This window comes from Chrysochloris asiatica, unplaced genomic scaffold, assembly GCF_000296735.1.
Source record: "Chrysochloris asiatica unplaced genomic scaffold, ChrAsi1.0 scaffold00177, whole genome shotgun sequence".
Taxonomy (NCBI): domain Eukaryota; kingdom Metazoa; phylum Chordata; class Mammalia; order Afrosoricida; family Chrysochloridae; genus Chrysochloris; species Chrysochloris asiatica.
Genome location: NW_006408695.1, coordinates 2947083 through 2967092, shown reverse-complemented (window position 1 = coordinate 2967092; position 20010 = coordinate 2947083). Strand labels below are relative to the sequence as shown.

General features: G+C 38.7%; 1 protein-coding gene across 6 annotated transcripts in view; it reads left to right on the top strand.

Moving 5' to 3' along the window:
• Nucleotides 1–20010, top strand: part of TP63 (tumor protein p63) — a 323929-nt gene that overhangs the window by 281772 nt on the left and 22147 nt on the right. For 5 of the 6 annotated variants that reach the window (XM_006871875.1, XM_006871874.1, XM_006871877.1 and 2 more), the window contains 5 exons: nucleotides 9250–9436; nucleotides 11688–11803; nucleotides 13034–13143; nucleotides 13821–13957; nucleotides 17625–17707. In XM_006871875.1, the coding sequence (XP_006871937.1) occupies nucleotides 9250–9436; nucleotides 11688–11803; nucleotides 13034–13143; nucleotides 13821–13957; nucleotides 17625–17707 (633 nt within the window). The remainder of the gene's footprint in view (nucleotides 1–9249; nucleotides 9437–11687; nucleotides 11804–13033; nucleotides 13144–13820; nucleotides 13958–17624; nucleotides 17708–20010) is intronic. The other variant, XM_006871879.1, reaches the window with a different exon arrangement.

Genomic DNA, 20010 nt, shown 5'->3' with positions numbered 1-20010 from the left:
GTTCAAGATTCCTCCTATGGTCTTATGTAATGCAAAGGCTCCGCAGAAAGCCTCCTTCACTGGGCACATTGTAGCCCCATTTTAGGTATTCCAATGAGTTATAGGCCAAAGACGGACTTATAAACTTTCTATGGCGATATTTCTAGCTATTCCTTTCTCTCCCCTTCAAGTGTCTATTTTATAATGATAGCCAGGGAAACCAAGATTCAAAAGGCAATCAAGTATCTTAACATTGTTGCTATTGTTGTTAAGTGCCGTCGAGTCAGTTCTGACCCATAGCGACCCTTAACAGGGTTTCCGAGGCTATAAATCTTTACGGGAGCAGAAAACCTCATCTTTCTCCCGCGGAGATGCTGGTAGTTTTGAAATGCTGACCGTGTGGTTCACAGCCCAATTTATAACCATTATTATTTTCCCCCTTTTCCCCATTCCAATCATGTCTCAATCCCTGTATCCCAGAGCCCTGTTGTTCCAAGGTTGTGCATACATCATTCTTTACCTCTGTCCCACTTAGCCTATGCAAACCTGCCTAATTGTTTTCCCGTCTGCTTTGTTCTTCAATTCCCCTCCCCCTTCTTGTACATTGCCCCCCTCCCTAGTACCCAAGCTATCTTGTGTCTTTTCCCTACCCTGCACTTCACCTTCCCCTTCCTCCCCTCACCCACCCTCATCCATTCTTCAGTTGTTGGGCACTTAGGCTGTCTCCATCTTTTTGCTATTGTAAATAGTGCTATGAACATTGGTGTGCATATATCTACTCATGTTATGGCTCGTATTTCTCGTGGGTAAGTACCAACTAACTAGAGGAATTGCTGAATCAAAAGGTATTTCTATTTCCAACCTTCTGAGGAAGTGCCATATTGCTTTCCAGAGAGGTGCACCATTTTGCAATCCCACCAGCAATGCTGAGTGACCTAGTCTTTCCACATCACCGCCAGCATTTATTGCCCTCTACTTTTTTGATCTTTGTTGTTATTGCTGGTGTGATATGATATCTCATTGTAGTTTTGATTTGCACCTCTCTAATGGCTAGAGATCGTAAACATTTCTTCATGTGTTTGTTGGCTGCCTGGATCTCCTCCTTGGTGAAGTGTCTGTTCATGTCAACTATTTCCTCTGTGGACTTGTGTGAATCTTCCTGTTCTAGAATGTCGATAATTCTTAAGTTATTCCTCTTCGTGCTGTCCACCATGCATCTTAGACCTTCTTCAGATTTTTGTATCCTTTTTTCTGTTTGCTCTTCTATCTTATTGGTATTGAGAGATTTGTCTTCCAGCTCACTGGTTCTACCTTCCATCTCTTCTATTCTACTCCTTTGCCCTTTCAGTGTATTGTCTGTTTCTGATATTATATTATTGATCATTTGGACCTCTTTCTGTAGGTTTTGAATTGTTTCCAATGCTGTATCTATTTTATTTGATTGTTCCTGTAGTACTTTCCTGACTTCTTCCTTATTTTTCTCAACTCCATTGTAAAGTGTCTTGAAACATTTTATCATATTTTTTCTGAATTCCTTCTCAGGCATTTTCGAGGCCTGCCCTCCTTCCAGAATGGAGTCCAGGTCTACCGCTAGGTCATTTGTCTCAGACATTTTATCTTGTTTCTGGACATGTGCTGATATGGTCATCTGCTTTTGCTTCTTGGGACATGTTTAGTTTTTATCTGTGGGCTTAATACTTAATTGAGTATGTGTTTTGGTATTTTTATGCTTTCTGATTGCTTCCAGGTAGATGTGATCAGGATGTGGGCTTCCCTTTTCACTCTTCTTATTGCTTAATTCACAGTAACTTTCACAGGTGTTGTCTGCCTCCCTGGTATATGGCTGTTGGTATTGGATCTTGCCTGGATTTTGGTGTTTTATAGTGTGGTTGTAGCTTGACTATATGGCAGCAGTTGCTGTCTGTTCTTGGGTAATATAGGGAGAGAGAGAGTCCCCTAAAGGTAAAAGGGGGAGCATAAAACAGCAAAATAGCAACAGTAAAAATCAACAACAACAAAAATACTAATGTGGATACTGTATCTATAATCGCAGAAAAGGGAGAGGAGGGGGAGAAGAAAAAAAAAAATCTGTAGCCTAATATGAGTATGACTTTAATGTCCTCTCTTCAGCTTCTTGCCTTCAAAGCTGTCTGATAGATTTCAAGATGCCACTGTTGATTGTTATGCTATACCTCAGGATTTAATTTAATTTTCGGCCTGTTTTGTTTTTAAACTCTCTTTCCTTCTCCAAACCCCTTGTTCTGGTTTATTCCGTATTTAAAAACAAACAAACAGTTCAGGGCATGTGTGGCAGAAGAACCCACCAGTGGTGACGATGGGGGTTTTCCACTCGCTCAGGTACCCCCTCTAGTCACCAGAATGGAGATGCACAAACAGCGGTGGACCAATGAACAGATACCAAAAAGAAAAAATCAGAACAAAGAAAAACCAACAAAGTGTATTGTCCACCTTTGTTCTGAGATTCCTGTGGGTGTTTTTCTGTGTTGTGTCTGCTCCCCCGCTTGGTCTTGCCGTTTGGTCTTGCCCAAGTTGTCGACTCCCCGAGCCTGGAAGATTCAAAAGTACATGATTACTTACTTTTGCTACAAGTTCCATTAGCTATAAGCCTTCAAACTTTTAAAATATTCCTACTTATGTGTTTCCGAGCCTGGATGCTCTGCCCTGAATCTGCTTTTCCTGGTATTCTGTGGTATTGTTGATGGAGAACCTCACTGCACCTCTACCCTAGCCACCATCAAGCCCCACCTCTTTGCATAATTTTTTAAAAGGAAAAAACAACTTCCTTAGTTGAATTCAACCATGCACCTTTAAAGACTCATGAAATTCCAAGCAATTTCAATAAAGGAAAAATTCCAGTTTATAACATTCTCAATTTTTTTTAAAACAAAGATAAAAAACGAAATACAATTTAGCAAGGAATTAAGGTGAGATAGTTTACTTAATTTAAAAGAAGAATATCCAGACTTTTCTGCCAACAATAAAATATACACCAACTTAGTTATCCTACTTGAAAGGTCCCAACTGTAATTGAAATTAGTTCAGATTTATGTGTTAAAATATGCAGTATTATTTTTAATATTGATAAACTGTAAAAATGTATAGCATATAAAAAAGGTATGATTAAATTAATTTATAGTGTATCTCTTCTTGGTAATATAATTGAGCCACTTAAAATCATGTTTTAATGTTAGAAAATTCTCATGACATGTCAGATAAAAAAATAATATCAAACTGTATACAGTATGACTCCAGTTTGAATAAGGCCATATGTGTGTATATATGTATGTTTGAATAGAAAAAAACCTAAAATGTAAATAGTGTGTATCTCTGGGTAGGGGAAATATGTTATATATTTCTTTTCCCCCAGAGTTTCCATGTGTATATGATGTTGTTATAATGCTAAAACACAAACAGCTTTATACAAATTAGATAAGCTCAAAGTGACTTTTATTTGGTGAAGGACAAGGGAAATGGCAAATCTAAGAAATTATTAGTATACTATAGGCCACTATTGGAAAATAATTAAAGTCATCACAGAACTAAATTGCAAACAGTGAAGCAAATAGAGAAGCAGAGATTTGACCATGTAAAAAACAGATTCTGTCAGACTACGTAAGCTCTTTCTAGATGCTAAATAAGCACTGGACTGGGAACCACAAGGTCAGTGGTTTGAGCCCTCCAGCTGATTGGAGGGAGAAAGAGGAGCCTTTCTTCTCCCTAAAAGATTTACAGCTTCAGAGTCCTGAAAACAGGATCACTGAATTAGAACCAATTTGATGGCACTTCATTGCAACAACAACATATACAAGGAATGGATCTTGGCCCTGGGCAGATATTTTGATTTGTACACTTATGAAGTCCAGTAAAAGTGGAAAGCAGTATCTGTATTACCAGCTGCAGTTTTAGCTGTGGAGTGATATCCAGATTGTACTGGCATCGGGTGGAGAACAGAGGAAAACCATGAGTGTTCCAGACAGTGAGTTGTCATTAAGTGCCGTTGAGTAGGTTCTGAGGAGTGGTTGGTGAGTTGAAACCACCAACCTTGCGGTTCAAATCGACCTTAAAGTCCAGTGCTTATCCTACAGCACCACACCAAGAACAGAATGTTTGAATTGTGGATGACAAACCTATGATCTATTTGTGGCATTAAGAAGTTCGTATGAGTAGATGTGAAATGAAAAGGTGGGGGGAAGGATATGATGGTAAAATGGGGCCAAAACCTGAAGGGCCTTATAAAGTCCTTTATAAGATATGTTTAAGAGTAGAACCTTGTTCTTAAACTACCCAGAGCCATAATAAAACTTAATAGACAGTTGTACTGGAGTCCAGGGCTCTTCTGCCCTCTGTTGTTGTAAAGTGCTGTCATGGAGAGACTGGGGAGACTTGAACTGCTGACCTTATAGTTCAAACTAACTCTGCAGTCCATTGCATTAACCCACACCTTCTCCATCTCCCTAAAATTAAATGAACAAACATTGTAAAATGAAGAATAATTGTTTATGTTAAGTAGACCACCTTTGAGCTCCATTTTAATGTTAGGAATTCTGAAAATAACCACAGGATTGGGGATTAGAATGTAAATTGAACAAAAATTGTATTCATGAGCCGAGAGAATGGAAATGAGGGACAATTGTTACAGGAAAACTCTAATGTGCTGATGCCTTGTCAGCTGTTTGGTGGGACCTTGGCAAGTCCTACATCTTGTCTTATTTAGAAAAAGGACTCAATAATATAGGTTCATAGTCCTTTATCTGTAAAGTTGAAATCCAGAGTGCTCTGAAAACCAAAAGTTGCTGTATGTTAATTTTTTTTCATACGTTTATTGCAAACTCATTTGGTGTGAAACATGGCTAGCCTGAGGTAATTTGCAGTCATTTCCAGCTTAGTGTGAATATTCATCAGTTCTGAAGAAATGTAAATATGTGATTATGGGGTGCCCCAAATCTTGAAGGAGGTGTTTATAAGATATGCTACATAAGCTTTATTCTCTTTCTGAAATGTATACAACTTGAATTCTGAAACATTTGCCCCAAGGGTTCCAGATAAGAGATTGTATAGTTGTAATACCTTCACCATAGTGTTTTATGACAATTAAGTTCCTTCCACCTGAAGTAAATAAATGGTAGGAGCTATTCTATGTCATTATTTAAACTCATAAATTAGATTCCACACCCCTATTCTGAAAAATTAGGGATCATCTGAAGAACAGATTTGATACGTTAAACACTAAAGACCGAAGACCAGAAGAGTTGTGGGATGACATCAAGAACATCATATATGAAGAAAGCAAAAAGTCATTAAGAAGGAAAAGGTCAAAATGGATATCAGAAGAGACACTGAAACTTGCTCTTCAGCTTAGAGATGATAAAGCAAATGGAAGAAATGAGTAGGTACAAGAGCTGAACAGGAAATTTCAAAGATCAGCTCAAGAAGATAAAGCCAAATATTACAAGAAAACGTGCAAAGATCTTGAATCAGAAAGCCAAAAAGGAAGAACACATTCAGCATTTCTCAAGCTGAGGGAACTAAAGAAAAAATTCCACCTCGACTTTCTTTATTGAAAGATTCTCTGGGAAAATTATTGAATGATGCAGAAAGCATCAAGAGAAGATGGAAGGAATGCACAGAGTCACTGTACCAAAAGAAAATGTTTAATGTTCAACCGTTTCAAGAGGTAGCATATGATCAAGAGCCGATACTGAAGGAGGAAGTCCAAAGTGCACTGAAGGAATTGGCAAAGAACAAGGCACCACGAATTGATGTAATAAAAATTGAAATCTTTCAAGAAAGTGAGGCGGCACTGGAGGCACTCACTTATGTCTGCCAAAAAATTTGGAAGACAATTATGTGGCCGAATGATTGGAAGAGATCCGTATTTGTGCCCAAAGAGAGGTGACCCAAAGGAATGCAGAGAACATCGGACAATCTCTTTGATATCCCAAGCCAGTAAAGTTTTACTAAAGGTTAATACAGAAACAGCTGCAAGCATACATTGACAGAGAACTTCAGAGGTTCAAGCCGGATTCAGAAGAGGCCGGGTAATGAGGGATATCATTGCTGATGTCCGATGGATCTTGGCTAACAGCAGAGAATATCAAAAAGATGTTTCTTGTGCTTTATTGACTATGCAAAGGCTTTTGATTGTGTGGATCATGACAAGCTATGGACAACATTGTGAAGTATAAGTATTCCAGAACACTTAATTGTGCTCATGAGGAATCTGTACCTGGACCTAGAGGCTGTTGTTCAAACAGAATATGGGAACACTGAATGGTTTAAAATTAAGAAAGATGTGTGACAAGGTTGTATTCTTTCACCATACTTATTCATCCTGTAATGCTGAGCAAATGTACTGAGAAGCTAGGTTATATGAAGAAAAAAGTAGCATCAGGATTGGAGGAAGACTCATAAACAACCTACGTACGATATGCAGATGATACAACCTTGCTTGCTAAAAGTGAAGTGGACTTAAAACATTTACTGATGAAGATCAAAGAGCACAGCCTTCAGTATGGATTACATCTCAATTAAAGAAAACAAAAATCCTCACTACTGGACCAATAAATAACATTCTTATTAATGGAGAAAAGATTGAAGTTGTCAAGAACTTCATTCTTGGATCAACTATGAACACTCACGGAAGCAGCAGTCAATAAATCAAATGATGTATTGCATTAGGCAAATCTGCTGCACAAGAACTTTTTAAAGCGTTGAAGAGCAAAGATGTCAGCTTGAGGACTAAGGTGTGCCTGACCTAAGCCATGGTATTTTCATTAACCTCACATGCAAAAATTGGACAGTGACTAAGGAAGAACGTAGAAGAATTGGTGTTTTTGAGTTATGGTGTTGGAGGAGAATATTGAAAGTGCCATGGGCTGCCAAAAGAATCAATAGATCTGTTTTGGAAGAAGTGCAGCCACAGTGCTCCTTGGAGGCCAAAAGGGCCAAACTTCGTATCTCATACTTTGGACCTATTGTCAGGAGGGACAAGTCGCTAGAGAAGGATACTATGTTTGGTAAGGTCAGAGAAAAAGAGGAGGACCCCCAATGAGACAGATTGGCCAAGTGGCAGCATCGATGGACTCAAGCTTGGCAGTGGTAGTGAGGTTGACCCAGGATTAGGCAGTGTTTCGTTTTGCTGTGCAATAGGGGTCAATATGAGTTGGCACCGACTCAATGGCACCTAACAACAACAACATGTTGAGAATGAGTGAAAATCAACACCTGGGGGTGCCTACTTTTAACCCCAAGACTTTATATCTTAGTCTGTCAAGTCTGATGTATAGTATGTCAATTATGAAAATGGAATTTTCTCTTAAGAAACTGTTCTACTCTGAACACTTACCCCTCTTTCTTTCTTTCTTTTTTGCAATTTTCACATACTTGGAAGGATGCCTTTTTTTTGTTTTGCCTTCAGGTATTAGCTGACAGACTTAGTTTTCAGTCATCTTTCCTAAGGTGCATTTCATGGCACTCATGGTTAGAATGCATATTATTTTTGTCTCCAAACTGAAACGATTGGCATTTTCGGTAAAAGTGAATTTTTAACCCGTCTTAGGATAATGCCTTTGTTCCTAAAGTCATTAGTGAAACATATAAGAGCAAACATATCTACCTAGATTTAATTCAGTGTTTCTCAACTAGAATTTTATTTTTCTGACTGATTTTTGGCATGTTTCCTATTTCTGCAAGCTATGTAAAAACCCTTTTGCTGTGTTTAATCCTTGGCCTGTAGGCATGGAGAAGTGATTATGCAATTCACTTTTGGCATTGGGAAATTTTAACTGAAAAATTTCATAGAACTGAAATACTTAAAAGAGAAAGAAAGATTATTTATATAAAGATTATATTTCAAAAGCAACACATAAATATTTTTTAATGTGCTTTTTATTAGGATATTTGTCTTTAGTCAGTTTGAGTTGGAACATATCAATAACATATACGTTTGCTATTCTCATTCCATCTACTCAATGTCTTCCCTTGGAATGATGTTGCTGCCAGTTTTAGGATTGCCACCTCTGTGTGTGTGTGTTTACTCTTTTTTGGATAAGTGTTACTTGGTTCACCAGTCTTGGCCAGCAATTCCAAGTCTGGGTGGTTTCACCCTAGCATTAGAGTTTTCGAATGTAGCAATTGAGCCTTGACCCAGAGAACAGGGGTGAGAAAGTTTAATATAATGTAAGGATTAGAATGAAGACTTTCCATTCTAGTTCAAAGGTGGAAAGATGAAACAGCATAGAGACAACAACAACAACCACACAACTTTGAAGTCATAGAAACTCCATGTGTGTCAGAGTAAGACTGTACTCCCGAGGATTTTCAATGGCTGTCTGACTGTATGTCTTTAGACTAGTCCTTTATTCATGAAAACATAGGACCAAAATAAGGTCAAAGGCCCCTTTTAGCTCTAATATTCTCTTCTATTACGACTTTAGAAGATAAATGCAATAGTTTGGGTTGCTCTTGTTAGGCAACTTTATGACGGTTGGCCTCAAGTAAAATCTCTTTATCCTCTGCCAGATATTCCATCTTCTAAAAATTCTATAAATCCTAATTCTTGTGAATCTCCCTAGAGCATTATGAGGACTTGGTTAATTATAATCTGCAAAACAGAAAGCTATCTTTGTGGTTTAGTGTTTAATGTCACCCATACATAAGGACATTGGTTTTTCCATTTAGTTTCTGTTAACTTATGAAGCTGTCCATGTTATTAACCATTGAAAGCCCTGTAAGCCTTGTTTTCTTCATTCCCAAAGAAGATAACAGGGACTAAGGGCATAAATGAGTTTTAATCAATGTGAAGTGAAACCTTTTGCAAATGCATGACTTCTTTCAAAATAGCAAAATATCATTTTGATGTATTTATTTGCTACAACTTCGATATTTGTTAATGTGATACCCACACATATGCGAGGGCTTCAAAAAGTTTGTGGGAAATGGAATGAAAAGGTAACAATATTTCCATGAACTTTTTGAAGTACCCTCATGTGTGTATGCATGTATAAGTGTGTACACACACATATATATATGTATATATACATATATATATACATACATACATGTATGTGTGTGTGTATCAACTAATTTAATAACATTGATAGATATGATGGTAGTAGTCAATGGTGAACATGCAGCTATAAAGACCATGAATAGTAGGCATCTTTTTGTTTTTGCTGTTTGATTTTGATTGTAATAATATCTCTTGTCGGTTCTTTCCTTCCCTCTACCACCAACCCCTTCTATGAGCAGTATTCCACTGAACTGAAGAAACTGTACTGCCAAATTGCAAAGACATGTCCCATCCAGATCAAGGTGATGACCCCTCCTCCTCAGGGTGCTGTCATCCGGGCCATGCCTGTCTACAAGAAAGCTGAGCATGTCACTGAGGTGGTGAAACGGTGCCCCAACCATGAACTGAGCCGTGAATTCAATGAGGGTAAGGACAAATGGAACCTATACCTGTTCTAGTAAGCTTCTGAAAGATAGGAATCCTATGGGATTTTTGTTTCAGACCTACTTACCTGGTTCAGAACTCTGCAATCTAATGGCAACTTAGTTTGCCTTTTTGATTGAGAGCATCTGAGAATCATGGTAAATTCAAGGCTCTCAAAATGGTTGCACTACTTATTTTTGCAATTGCTAGATGTCCTAGACTCGTTCATACTGATTCCTTTATTACTGTTATTATTATATTTTTTGTAAAAAGAAGATATAGTGAGAATCATATGTCAGCTGGCTTTCTCAGCCCAGGCTAGTGTAGTCTTCAACTTTAGTGAATTTTCTAGAGTGGTTTTCAAGACTAGACCAGTAGGGACATGGAAGAGGAAGGGGCATGAATGGAGAAGAATAATGAAAAACTAGAGAGGAAAGAGAGACAGGAAGATAAAAGTATAAAAAGGCAAGTAATGGTTAACCCTGTATAGGGTTTGGTTTCTGAGGAACAGTTGATGAGTGTGAACTGCCAGTCTTGTGGTTAGCAGGCAATGCTAATCCTACAGTGTTGCACCAGGACTCCAAATAATGGATAAGAGGAGTAAGTAGAAGTTCTAGAAGATTTGTTGTTGTTAAGTGCCGTTGTCTTAGTTCTGACTCATAGCGACTTTATATAAGGTTTCCAAGGAGTGGCTGGTGGATTTTAACGCCAGCCTTGCAGTTCAAACCAACCTTGTGATCCTGTGCTTAGCCTACAGCACCGCACCAGGAAGGTTGGGGCAGTAAAGTGAAGAACCAGGAGCTTAGGGAGCAAGTGTCTTATCATGATGACTACCTCTAGGCTCTGTATATGTGGATAAGAAATCTTAGCCATCATCTTTCTTAGTCCTGTTAGTATGCTTAGCAGACTCTGAGCCTCGGATCCAATACCAGTCTGATAGAAGAGGTCATTATTTCCAAGTGTGCCATTACATGTGAAACTCTAATGCTTCTATGAAATGAGACTAAACAGTGAGTTCCTAAAGATGGAAAAGAAGGACAGGAGATCAGATAAGGAGTCACTGAATACTAATGAAGGTACATGAGAGACTGAGATTTAGGATACTTTGATCAGAAATACCCTAGTAAATGTATGGCATTGGGATAGGGAAAGAGGGCAAGCACATTAAACATTAAAAGATTGGAAGGTAGCAAGAATGTGAAAATAGAGAATAAAGTAGATGGTAGAGAAAATTAAAGGAATAAAGCAAACATTAGATAGAAATTAGAAAAAGAGAAAGTCGAAATTCTCCCACCTTAACGCAGTATATTTTACACATTAATTTTTAGTTCTTTATCTACATGGCTGCATAGTCTTTGCTTTTCACTTAGCATTATGCAATAAAGCTTATTCCATATAACTAGGACTGGTTCTCAATCTTGCTTTTCATTGAACTGTTTTCTGCATTTGCCTTAACATTATGCCATACAGAATATTCCATGTAACAAAGATTTTGTGTGATTTTACCTAACTGCTCTGTGTTCTATCAAGGTGACATAACTTTTATTATCAACTACAGTCTCATTGTTGGGCATAATTGTTGTTGGATTTTTTATTACTTTACTGTATTTTGCTACAGAGAACACACTTAGTTTGACACACTTAGCTTTCTATTGCAATTGAATAGATTTTTCTTAGAGTGAGAATACATGGGCAAAGGTTAAGAAAACCTTTATGGCTCCCAATTCTTGGGTCAGCTTCTTTCTTTTGGAGCTCGCCAAAAGATCACAATTTTTGGAACCTTTGCCTAGGCTCTTTTAGAATTTGCTTCACTTTTCTTTCCCCTCGACGCAGGGGTTCATGAAAAAGACAATAAAACTGATTTTTTGATGTGACCTTTTTCTTCTGTCTCTCAGGGAAGATGGAAAAATTCTTTCCATGGACTGAGTCACAGATGTAGGCATAGAGCTCTTTAAAAGACTGGCATTGTTAACCTTACGCACCAGAAACATAGGACTGTGTGTGCCCTAAGACATAAATGAGCAGTTCAGTCCTTTCTATTATTGTTAAAAGAATTGAGATGGCTTCATGTATTAACAACTATCTGGCAACCAGATCTGTCTTTTTTTCAAAGATGTATATTTCTTTATAACACAAACCATTTATTAGGCCACAAATATTCTGTCATCCATGCTGTTTCCTTTTGCTTTCTTTGTTTTGAGGGTCAAGAGCTAACTCTGTTGCCTGTTTTTTTGTTGTTGTTGTTGTTCTGCAGGACAGATTGCACCTCCTAGTCATTTGATTCGAGTAGAAGGAAATAGTCATGCCCAGTATGTAGAAGACCCCATCACAGGAAGACAGAGTGTGCTGGTACCTTATGAGCCGCCCCAGGTAAAAAAGATAAGCGTTAGGCAAAGCATTTGTTTTCGTGATAAAGGAGCTTACTAGCATCTATTACTATGTTATTACTTAACATCAAAAATGTAACTACTTTTGTATTTTTGTATTCTTCTTCTTCTCCATGTGCCTGTGTTCTAATCTTCTTCAGAACTCTTTAATTTGTTATATGGCTTTGTTCCCACATTTCTGTCCTGAAGGTAGATGATAATTGAGCTGGCAATTGACTTTACATGAAGGAGCTCCAAAAAGTTTGTGGATACATGGAATTAAAAGATAAAGGAATGATAAATTGTTTTATTCAAAAAGAGTTTGGCAATTGAATTGGTAGTAGCTGTACACCAGTGCTGGATGCAAATATTCTTATTTTAAACTACAAATGGGAAAGCCTAAAAAGAATCTCTGGTAGTGTAATGGGTTATAATTTGGGCTGCTAACTCCAAGGTCAGCAGTTCGAATCTACCAGTCGCTCCATGTAAGAAAATGAGGTTTTCTGCTCCTATAAATATTTAAAGCTTTGGAAACCCTATGCAGTGTTGCTGTGAGTCTGAACTGACTCCACAGCTCATCAGCAGCACCAAGAAGACTTTCTTAGCTGACATTTGAATGAACAGATTTGCAGACTGATACAGTGAAAAGAACACTGGAGTAGAAAGCCCAGAGTCCTTTGGATTGATGTCTTGGTGTGTGAACCTTTGGCATGTACATGATCCTCCCTTCCAGGGTTTCAGTTGCATCATCCATAAATTAACATTTTAGACTACATAAATGATTCTGAAGGTCTTTGAGATACAAGGTGCTATTAATTTAAGTGTGCATTCAAATCTGTTATACTGTTTTATCCAAAGAGGGAAAATATCCTTGAAGCGTTTTTCTACTATTTATGGTAATTTTTCAGGTCTCCTTTTTCGTGATATTCGTGTATGTGGTGTAGCTTGTTTGACTTGGGTAATATAGATCAGCTTGTCAATGATCAGGGTCACAATCATTTATCTGTTAGTCTATTTCACCTAATGTATTGTCAAATGATGTAAACCTTAGATATAAGTTTCCCTAGATGAAAAGCAATGAGGAATCTATAGTGGGCTTTAGAGCTTGCCTCATCTATAAAAAGGACTATCACTTCATCAGATGTGGAATTATTTAAATAGAGGCAAGAACTTAGAAGGAAGTTCATCAGCTAAAACCACAGTTAACACAGACTCTTTTTCCCCTTGTGTTCAGGTTGGCACTGAATTCACGACAGTCTTGTACAATTTCATGTGCAATAGCAGTTGTGTTGGAGGAATGAACCGCCGTCCAATTTTAATCATTGTTACTCTGGAAACCAGAGAGTAAGTGGCATTGTCCTTCTTCATAGAATTGTCCTTCTTCAAAAAGCATGGGCAGAGGGCAAAGTGAAGTTGGTTCTACTTTACCACTCACTTTGCATGTACAGCAGAGAGCTACCCTGATTTGTCCTTTGTGTTGTAAATCTTTGCAGCAAACATTACATAAAAGATCTAAGAAAGTGGAGACAGAAGAGGGTGGGTAAAGGGAGAGGGGGAAAAGGGAGCTGGGAAGGCGTGCAAGTTGCTTCATACCTGAATGCTTGACATTTGACTGGAATTGTTTCTGATTAGACAATGTTTGTTTTCATGTGGCCCCTTAGGCATTTAACAGTTTCTTTGAATAAGTCTGGGCTGCCTGAGGGGATTTTATCCTGAGACATCCACTGGCTTAACTCAAGTTTCCTTCAAAATAAGTAGCTAAATACAGCTGTTCAGTTAATGGCTTGGAGGTTCTTTGCAGAACAAATGGAATGTTATTTACTAATATTGCTGGTGGCATTTCAGCACTTTTGTGTTGTGCCAAGTGCTTTTGGGTCCATCCTCAAAGCTGCCGTGGCTGAGTGGGTAATGGTGGCGCACTGAAAATGGCACTGGCAGCAGAAATGGCAATGGGAGAACTCCAAGAGCATTTCAAATTTGGGGGATTTTAACCCTTTCATCCCCTCATCTCTAATTCCTAGTGGGCAAGTCTTGGGCCGACGCTGTTTTGAGGCCCGGATCTGTGCTTGTCCTGGGCGAGACCGGAAGGCAGATGAAGACAGCATCAGAAAACAGCAAGTCTCGGACAGCACAAAGAATGGTGATGGTATGAAGCGCCGTAAGTAGCTGTAGTAGGCAAATGGGGTAGGGTTGAGTTTTGAGATACTGGGCCATGGGAAGAATGATATTGGAGAAGAACCACGATAGGACAGAAGGGCTTCTAAAGGCAAAGTCTGACTTGTGGTCACAGAGACAGTGGACACAGATATATTGCTGATGGGATACCAAAAAGATTATGGTGGTATACAAGACTTTACAAAAGCAATCATCTTAGTGAATAGTTCTTTTAAAATAAGAACAAGCTTATTGGTCAGACAGAGACAAGTGGAACTTCAAGACTGACTGTTGGTCACCCTTCAGGTCTGGAACCAAACTTGCTATGATTCAGTTTTCAACTAAGCAGCTGATCATGATAGGGGGAGAACAACACCATAGAATGTAAGGTATGCACACCACAGAATGGTCAACTATTAAAGATCAAAAGGGTGGCAGTTAACTAAGGACAAATCTCAGAAGGATTGGGAAAGGAGGAATGGCAAAAAGAAACACAGGGAGCAAGTAAAGGGGAAGTGACCTTACACTGAGAGGATGGCAGTCATTGAGATGAAACAAAGTGGATGATTTGTTGACTGTAAAACTGATGATCTGCTCTGTAAACCTGCACTCAACTCATAGTAAAATAATGTGATTCCGTGGTGAGTTGCGTCAGCATCATCTGCAAACTTGGTAGAAATGAGAATTCTTAGGGGTCAGGATTACTGATTCAGTGCTTTTCATATGAGGATCTATTGTCTGTGTTTTAGTAAGCCCTCAAATTCTGTGATTCTGTGCTGTAGGATAATCATTAGACTGCTAACCACAAGGTCAGTGGTTCAAACCCATCAGCTGCTACTCAGAAACCTGATACAAGCTTGTTAAGAGTCAGAATAGACTCAACAGCATTTAACAACAACTAGGTGATTCTAATACCAGCTGAAGTGTGAGAACCATTGTAAGAGCCTATCGGTGTTAATCTTTTTGTTATTGACCTGGGGGGGTGGGGGTGGGGAGAGGCTGGCTGGAAATAAAATAGCCCAGCTGTCTCCTATGGGAACTTTGAGCTGTGAGGACACATTTCCTGGAGTACAGGCTGGGCCGTGTGTGCAGATCTGGGCATTTGTCAAGTCTTGGCTTTAACGTGCATAGCTGTCATGACCTTACCTACAGTGAGGCCAGTTACCTTTTCTATACTGAGACCAATGGTTTTAAAGCTATTATTAGCAGTTCCATTTCAGGGAACCAGGAATGCAAACTAGATTTACACAGAGCTGCTCCAGTTTAAGGGGGTAGACTTTGTAGAGTGATTTCTTATTATTGTTGCTGTTGTTAAGTGCTTTTGAGTCAGTTCTGACTCATAGTGACCCAGTAAAGGGTTTCCAAGAAGCAGTTGGTGGGTTTGAAGTGCCGACCTTTTGGTTTGCAGTCCAGTACTGATCCGCCACCTTCATATATTCCTTGCCCATGACGTAACGAATGCCTCCGTAGACCTAGCAATCCAGTTGTTTAGTTTGATGACTACTGATCCTCATGTGCTTCTGGCTTGTAGTGAAATTTCACTTTAGGAAGTGCCTTGCATGAGCCAGACAGCATTACAAGTGTTTCATATGTTCTGGATAGTAAACCCTTATTAGATATATGGTTTGCAAAATTTTTCTCACAAACTGTAGGTTGTCTCTTCACTCTGTTGATAAACTCCTTTGAAGATTCACAAGATCTTTCAATTTAATGTAATCCTTTTTATGTTGTTTGCTGCTCATGCTTTGAGTGCCATGGCTAAGAATCCATTGTTAAAAACCAGGTTCCTCACAACAGATGGATCCTGGTGGTGGTATTGTTGTTAGGTGCTGTTGAGTTGATTCCAATTTCTAGCGACCCTCTGCACACCTGAAATGAAACACTGCCTGGTCCTGTGCCATCCTCACAATTTTTGTTAGGTTTGAGCCCATTGTAGCTGTCACTGTGTTAATCCATTACCTTAAGGGTCTTCCTTTTTGTCACTGACCCTCCACTTTACTAAGCATGATGTCCTTTTCCATTGTAGGATGAGAAAAATAAGGAACAGAACTCCATATTTACAAATAATCCAGACTTACTGGACTCATTGAGGCCAGAGTCACCCCCAAAACTATTGCCCAGTATTACTCTTTACTGTAGTCATCTCCAAACAAACAACAAAAAAATAGTTTAGTTCAAAAAGTAAATGTCACCTTTAAATAGTGTGACCATTCAAAAATTATGTAGAACCAAAAGGACAACAGTAGCTTCAAAACATAAATGAGAAGTTTAGATAGCGTTGAGTCTAAATTAATAGGTGTGAAACAATTAGAGCAGCAATGATAAAAATGTTGACAAAAATGTGAAGACTATAACCAACAGATAAAAGAAAAATATTCATAAAGGTTAAAGTACACTAGACTATTGCTCTAAAATATCAGTAAGTCATTTTTTTTTTTTTTTTCGGATGTTCAAAAATGAAACACAAAAACTAGATGGTAAAGCTGCATTAGTGTCTTTACTCCTCAAAGTGTTATAGTTTTAGACCTCACATTTTGCCCTTAATCCACTTTGAATTTATTTGCATAGTGTAAGTTAGGGACCCTGCATCATTCTTTTCATGTGCAAGCAACAAGTATTTTAAAATACACTACAGTCTGGTTATCCAAAAGAAACAAATTGCATTGCCCTTTACAGGAGCACAACAGAATATCACAACCTTTTGCCCTCAAACCCTAATTGCTCAGCATGGTTTGTTTTTCCTGTCAAGCTTTCTCTTTGATTATTGCTAAAAAAAAAAAAAAAATCAGTGATGAAAAGTAGACAGAAAAAGAAGCTACATCGTTGCCATCAAGTTAATAACCCCGACATTTATTAAGAACAGATTATCAGCACATTATTAGGAGGGTCATCTCTATACTTTGAATCTTGCTTGGAAATAGTTTCTAATTTCAGAAACTTTAGGCATTTTTCAACTTAATTCACTCATTTTACCAATGAGAAAACGGACATCCTGGATAATGAGACTGCTTGTCAGAAGTTACGTGATGTATGCACAGAAAATGGGAGGGGTAAACCCACAAGGCTGAATGCACTAGCAAGACAATTCCTTACATAATGCATTTAGCTCCTGGAAGATGAATGCTCTAAAAATTAAATCACAAAACCAGTTTATCTTTTTTTCCTTAACAGTTGCTCACAGGCACACTCTCAGCAAGACCTGGGGTTTTCTGTAGGAGTACTTACACTAAAGGCCTTTCCCAGCATATGAAATTACTTTCTTTCACCTGTTCTTCCCCCACTTTTCCCCTCCCCATTATTGATAGATTTACACTTAACGTAAAAGCAATCATTGCTAATTAAATGGTTGCTTAGAACTAGAAACTCTGATCTCATAAATTCTGCTGATGCTATTGTCTGTTGACAGAGCCCTGATAGTGTAGTGGATTATGAGCTGAACTGTGAACCACAAAGTCAGCAGTTCAAATTTACCAGCTGCTCCACAGGAGAAAGATGAGGCTTTCTGTTCTTATAAAGATTTACAGCCTCAGAAACACTATACAGGGTCACTATGAGTCAAAGCCAACTTAACAGCACAAAACCATTACCACCACCACCATTGTCTGTTTGATAAATGTATTATTGCTTCACAAATATTTCCTGGAGAAAAACTTGTATTTTTCCTCTGCCAGCTTTTCGTCAGAACACACATGGTATCCAGATGACGTCCATCAAGAAGCGAAGATCCCCAGATGATGAATTGTTATACTTACCAGTGAGTCGCCTGGGACTTTTCAATGTTGTTTCATTTTCATCTTCTTTGGAAGAGCTGTACTATATGATCCTCTTCTGGTGATCTGTGGCACGAGGAAGGCAGGAAAGTAGCTAGTGGTATAGAATACAGAGTATGTTGTTGAAAAATTGGGAAATTATCCCTTCCCTTCACAGTTTTGGAATATATTAACAGTTTGGGCTCCTCCTACCCACCCCATTAAAGGTACTCTCTTTAACAGAGTTCTTTGTACACCAATATTTAAAATTAATTTGTGCTTTATTATATGACGATGATAAGATTATTCTAGGCAGCATGACCATACTAACCTCTGACTAACAATCTGTTAGGAAGAGTTCACCACATAGATAATACAGCAATTATAGAGCAGTGACAGTGATTTCTCTTAGGGAGTGCTGTAAAGAAAACAAAACAAGGTAGGCTCCACAATTATATATGAATAGCCAGAAGGCTCGGTTCAGTTACTATGTATGAAAACTGTTCCTTCCTGCAAAGAGCATTGACTCAATCAGGTGACCTTTAATAGACTGTGGTCTCAGTTCTTTAAATTCTTATTGTTGTACATCTTTGCTTCTAACATTGCAACAGTTTTTGTGTTTTGTAGCCTTTGAGGAGCCCTGGTGGCACAATGGCTAAACTTTTGGCTGCTAACTGAAGGGTCGGAGCTTCAAACCTCCTACCAGCTACTCCAAAAGGCAAAGACATGGTCTGTGTCTGTAAAGATTTAGAGCTTTGGAAACCGTATGTTGTTCTTGTTGTTAAGTGCCATCGAGTCAGTTCTAACTCATAGACACCCCGTATAGGGTTTACAAGGAGCAGTTGGTGGATTTGAACTGCTGACCTTGTGATTCACAGTCTAGTGCTGTCCTACCACATCACACCAGGAGTCCTGGAAAGCCTGGGGGGTAGTTTTATTTTGTCCTATAGGACCACTATGAATCAGAACCTACTCAGAGGCAATGGGTTTGGGTTTTGGTGGTATAGTCTTTGGTGCCAGTCCTCTAAATTGACTTAAGACATGGGCAGACAAGGCCAGGAGATTTGACTGGAAACTACCACCCTGGGATTAAAGCTAAAGCAAGTTGTCAGGTTTCATGTACCATATCCACTTCCCCACCTTCTTTAGTGCCTGGCCTCCTGGCAATAGACCATTCAGGCAATGAATGAGTTAACTAAGATTCTTAGTGTCTTTTTTTTTGTCTCAGGCTACAATATACAAAGGTGTCCTGGTGTGGCATTGTAGGATAAGCACTGGACTGCTAACTACAAGGTCAGCAGTTCAAACCCAGAAGTCTCTCCTTGGAAATCCTACACAGAGTCAAAACTGACTCATAGTTTATTGCGTGTTTATTGCGTGTCAAATATGCTAGGCTCTAAACAACAGATCAGTTAGGCACATTTCTTACCTTCAAAGAGCTTGCCTTACGACAAGGAGACAAAAAGTTAAACTAAAATAAATGCTTCAGTAGAGCTAGGAATGGGGTTATGGGATACATAGAAATGCAACAGAATTGGCCTAAGAGTGAGATCAGGAACCTCTTCTCAGAAAAGGTGATAGCAGAGATCTCTTGTGAAGAATGAGTAGAAGTTAACCTAGCAAAGTACCTCTGTTGTTGTTGTTGTTATGTGCCGTGGAGTCGGTTCTGACTCATAGAGACCCTGTACAGGGTTTCCGAGGCTGTAAATCTTTACAGGAGCAGAAAACCTCATCTTTCTCCCGCAGAGCAGCTGGTAGTTTCGAACTGCTGACCTTGCAAAACTGTGAACCCACAGTCCGATTCGTAACCACTACGCTACCAGAGCTCAGGAAAGTTAGGTACTAGGTAGAGGCAAACAGGGTGTGCCTCAGGAACAAAATTTTAAAAGGTAATCATTCTTTGGGTCACCCAAGTACTATAAGCACCTCATTTGCCTCATCTAATAGACTCTCTAAAAAAGAGACTGTTTTAAACTAATTGAAAACATTTACCCCTCCAGAGATAAATATAATCAATTTTCATTATTTATGAATTCCGTACATATTTCCGTACATATTGCTAAAATGTATTTGCTACCTCAAAATCAATACTCGTGGTCCTTCGTTGGTCATTCATGCGTGGAGGTCAGGCATACGCAGAGCTGCAAAACTTTGTAACATTTGTGTACTCAGCATGCATTCTCCTAGCTGAGATCCAATAAGGCAACGCTCTGCCTTCTTGTTTCAGCTTTCATACTGAAAACAGAAGAATAAACAAGGGTATGTTTTGATTGGTTGACAAAGCATTGTGATCAGAACCTCCTAGGAA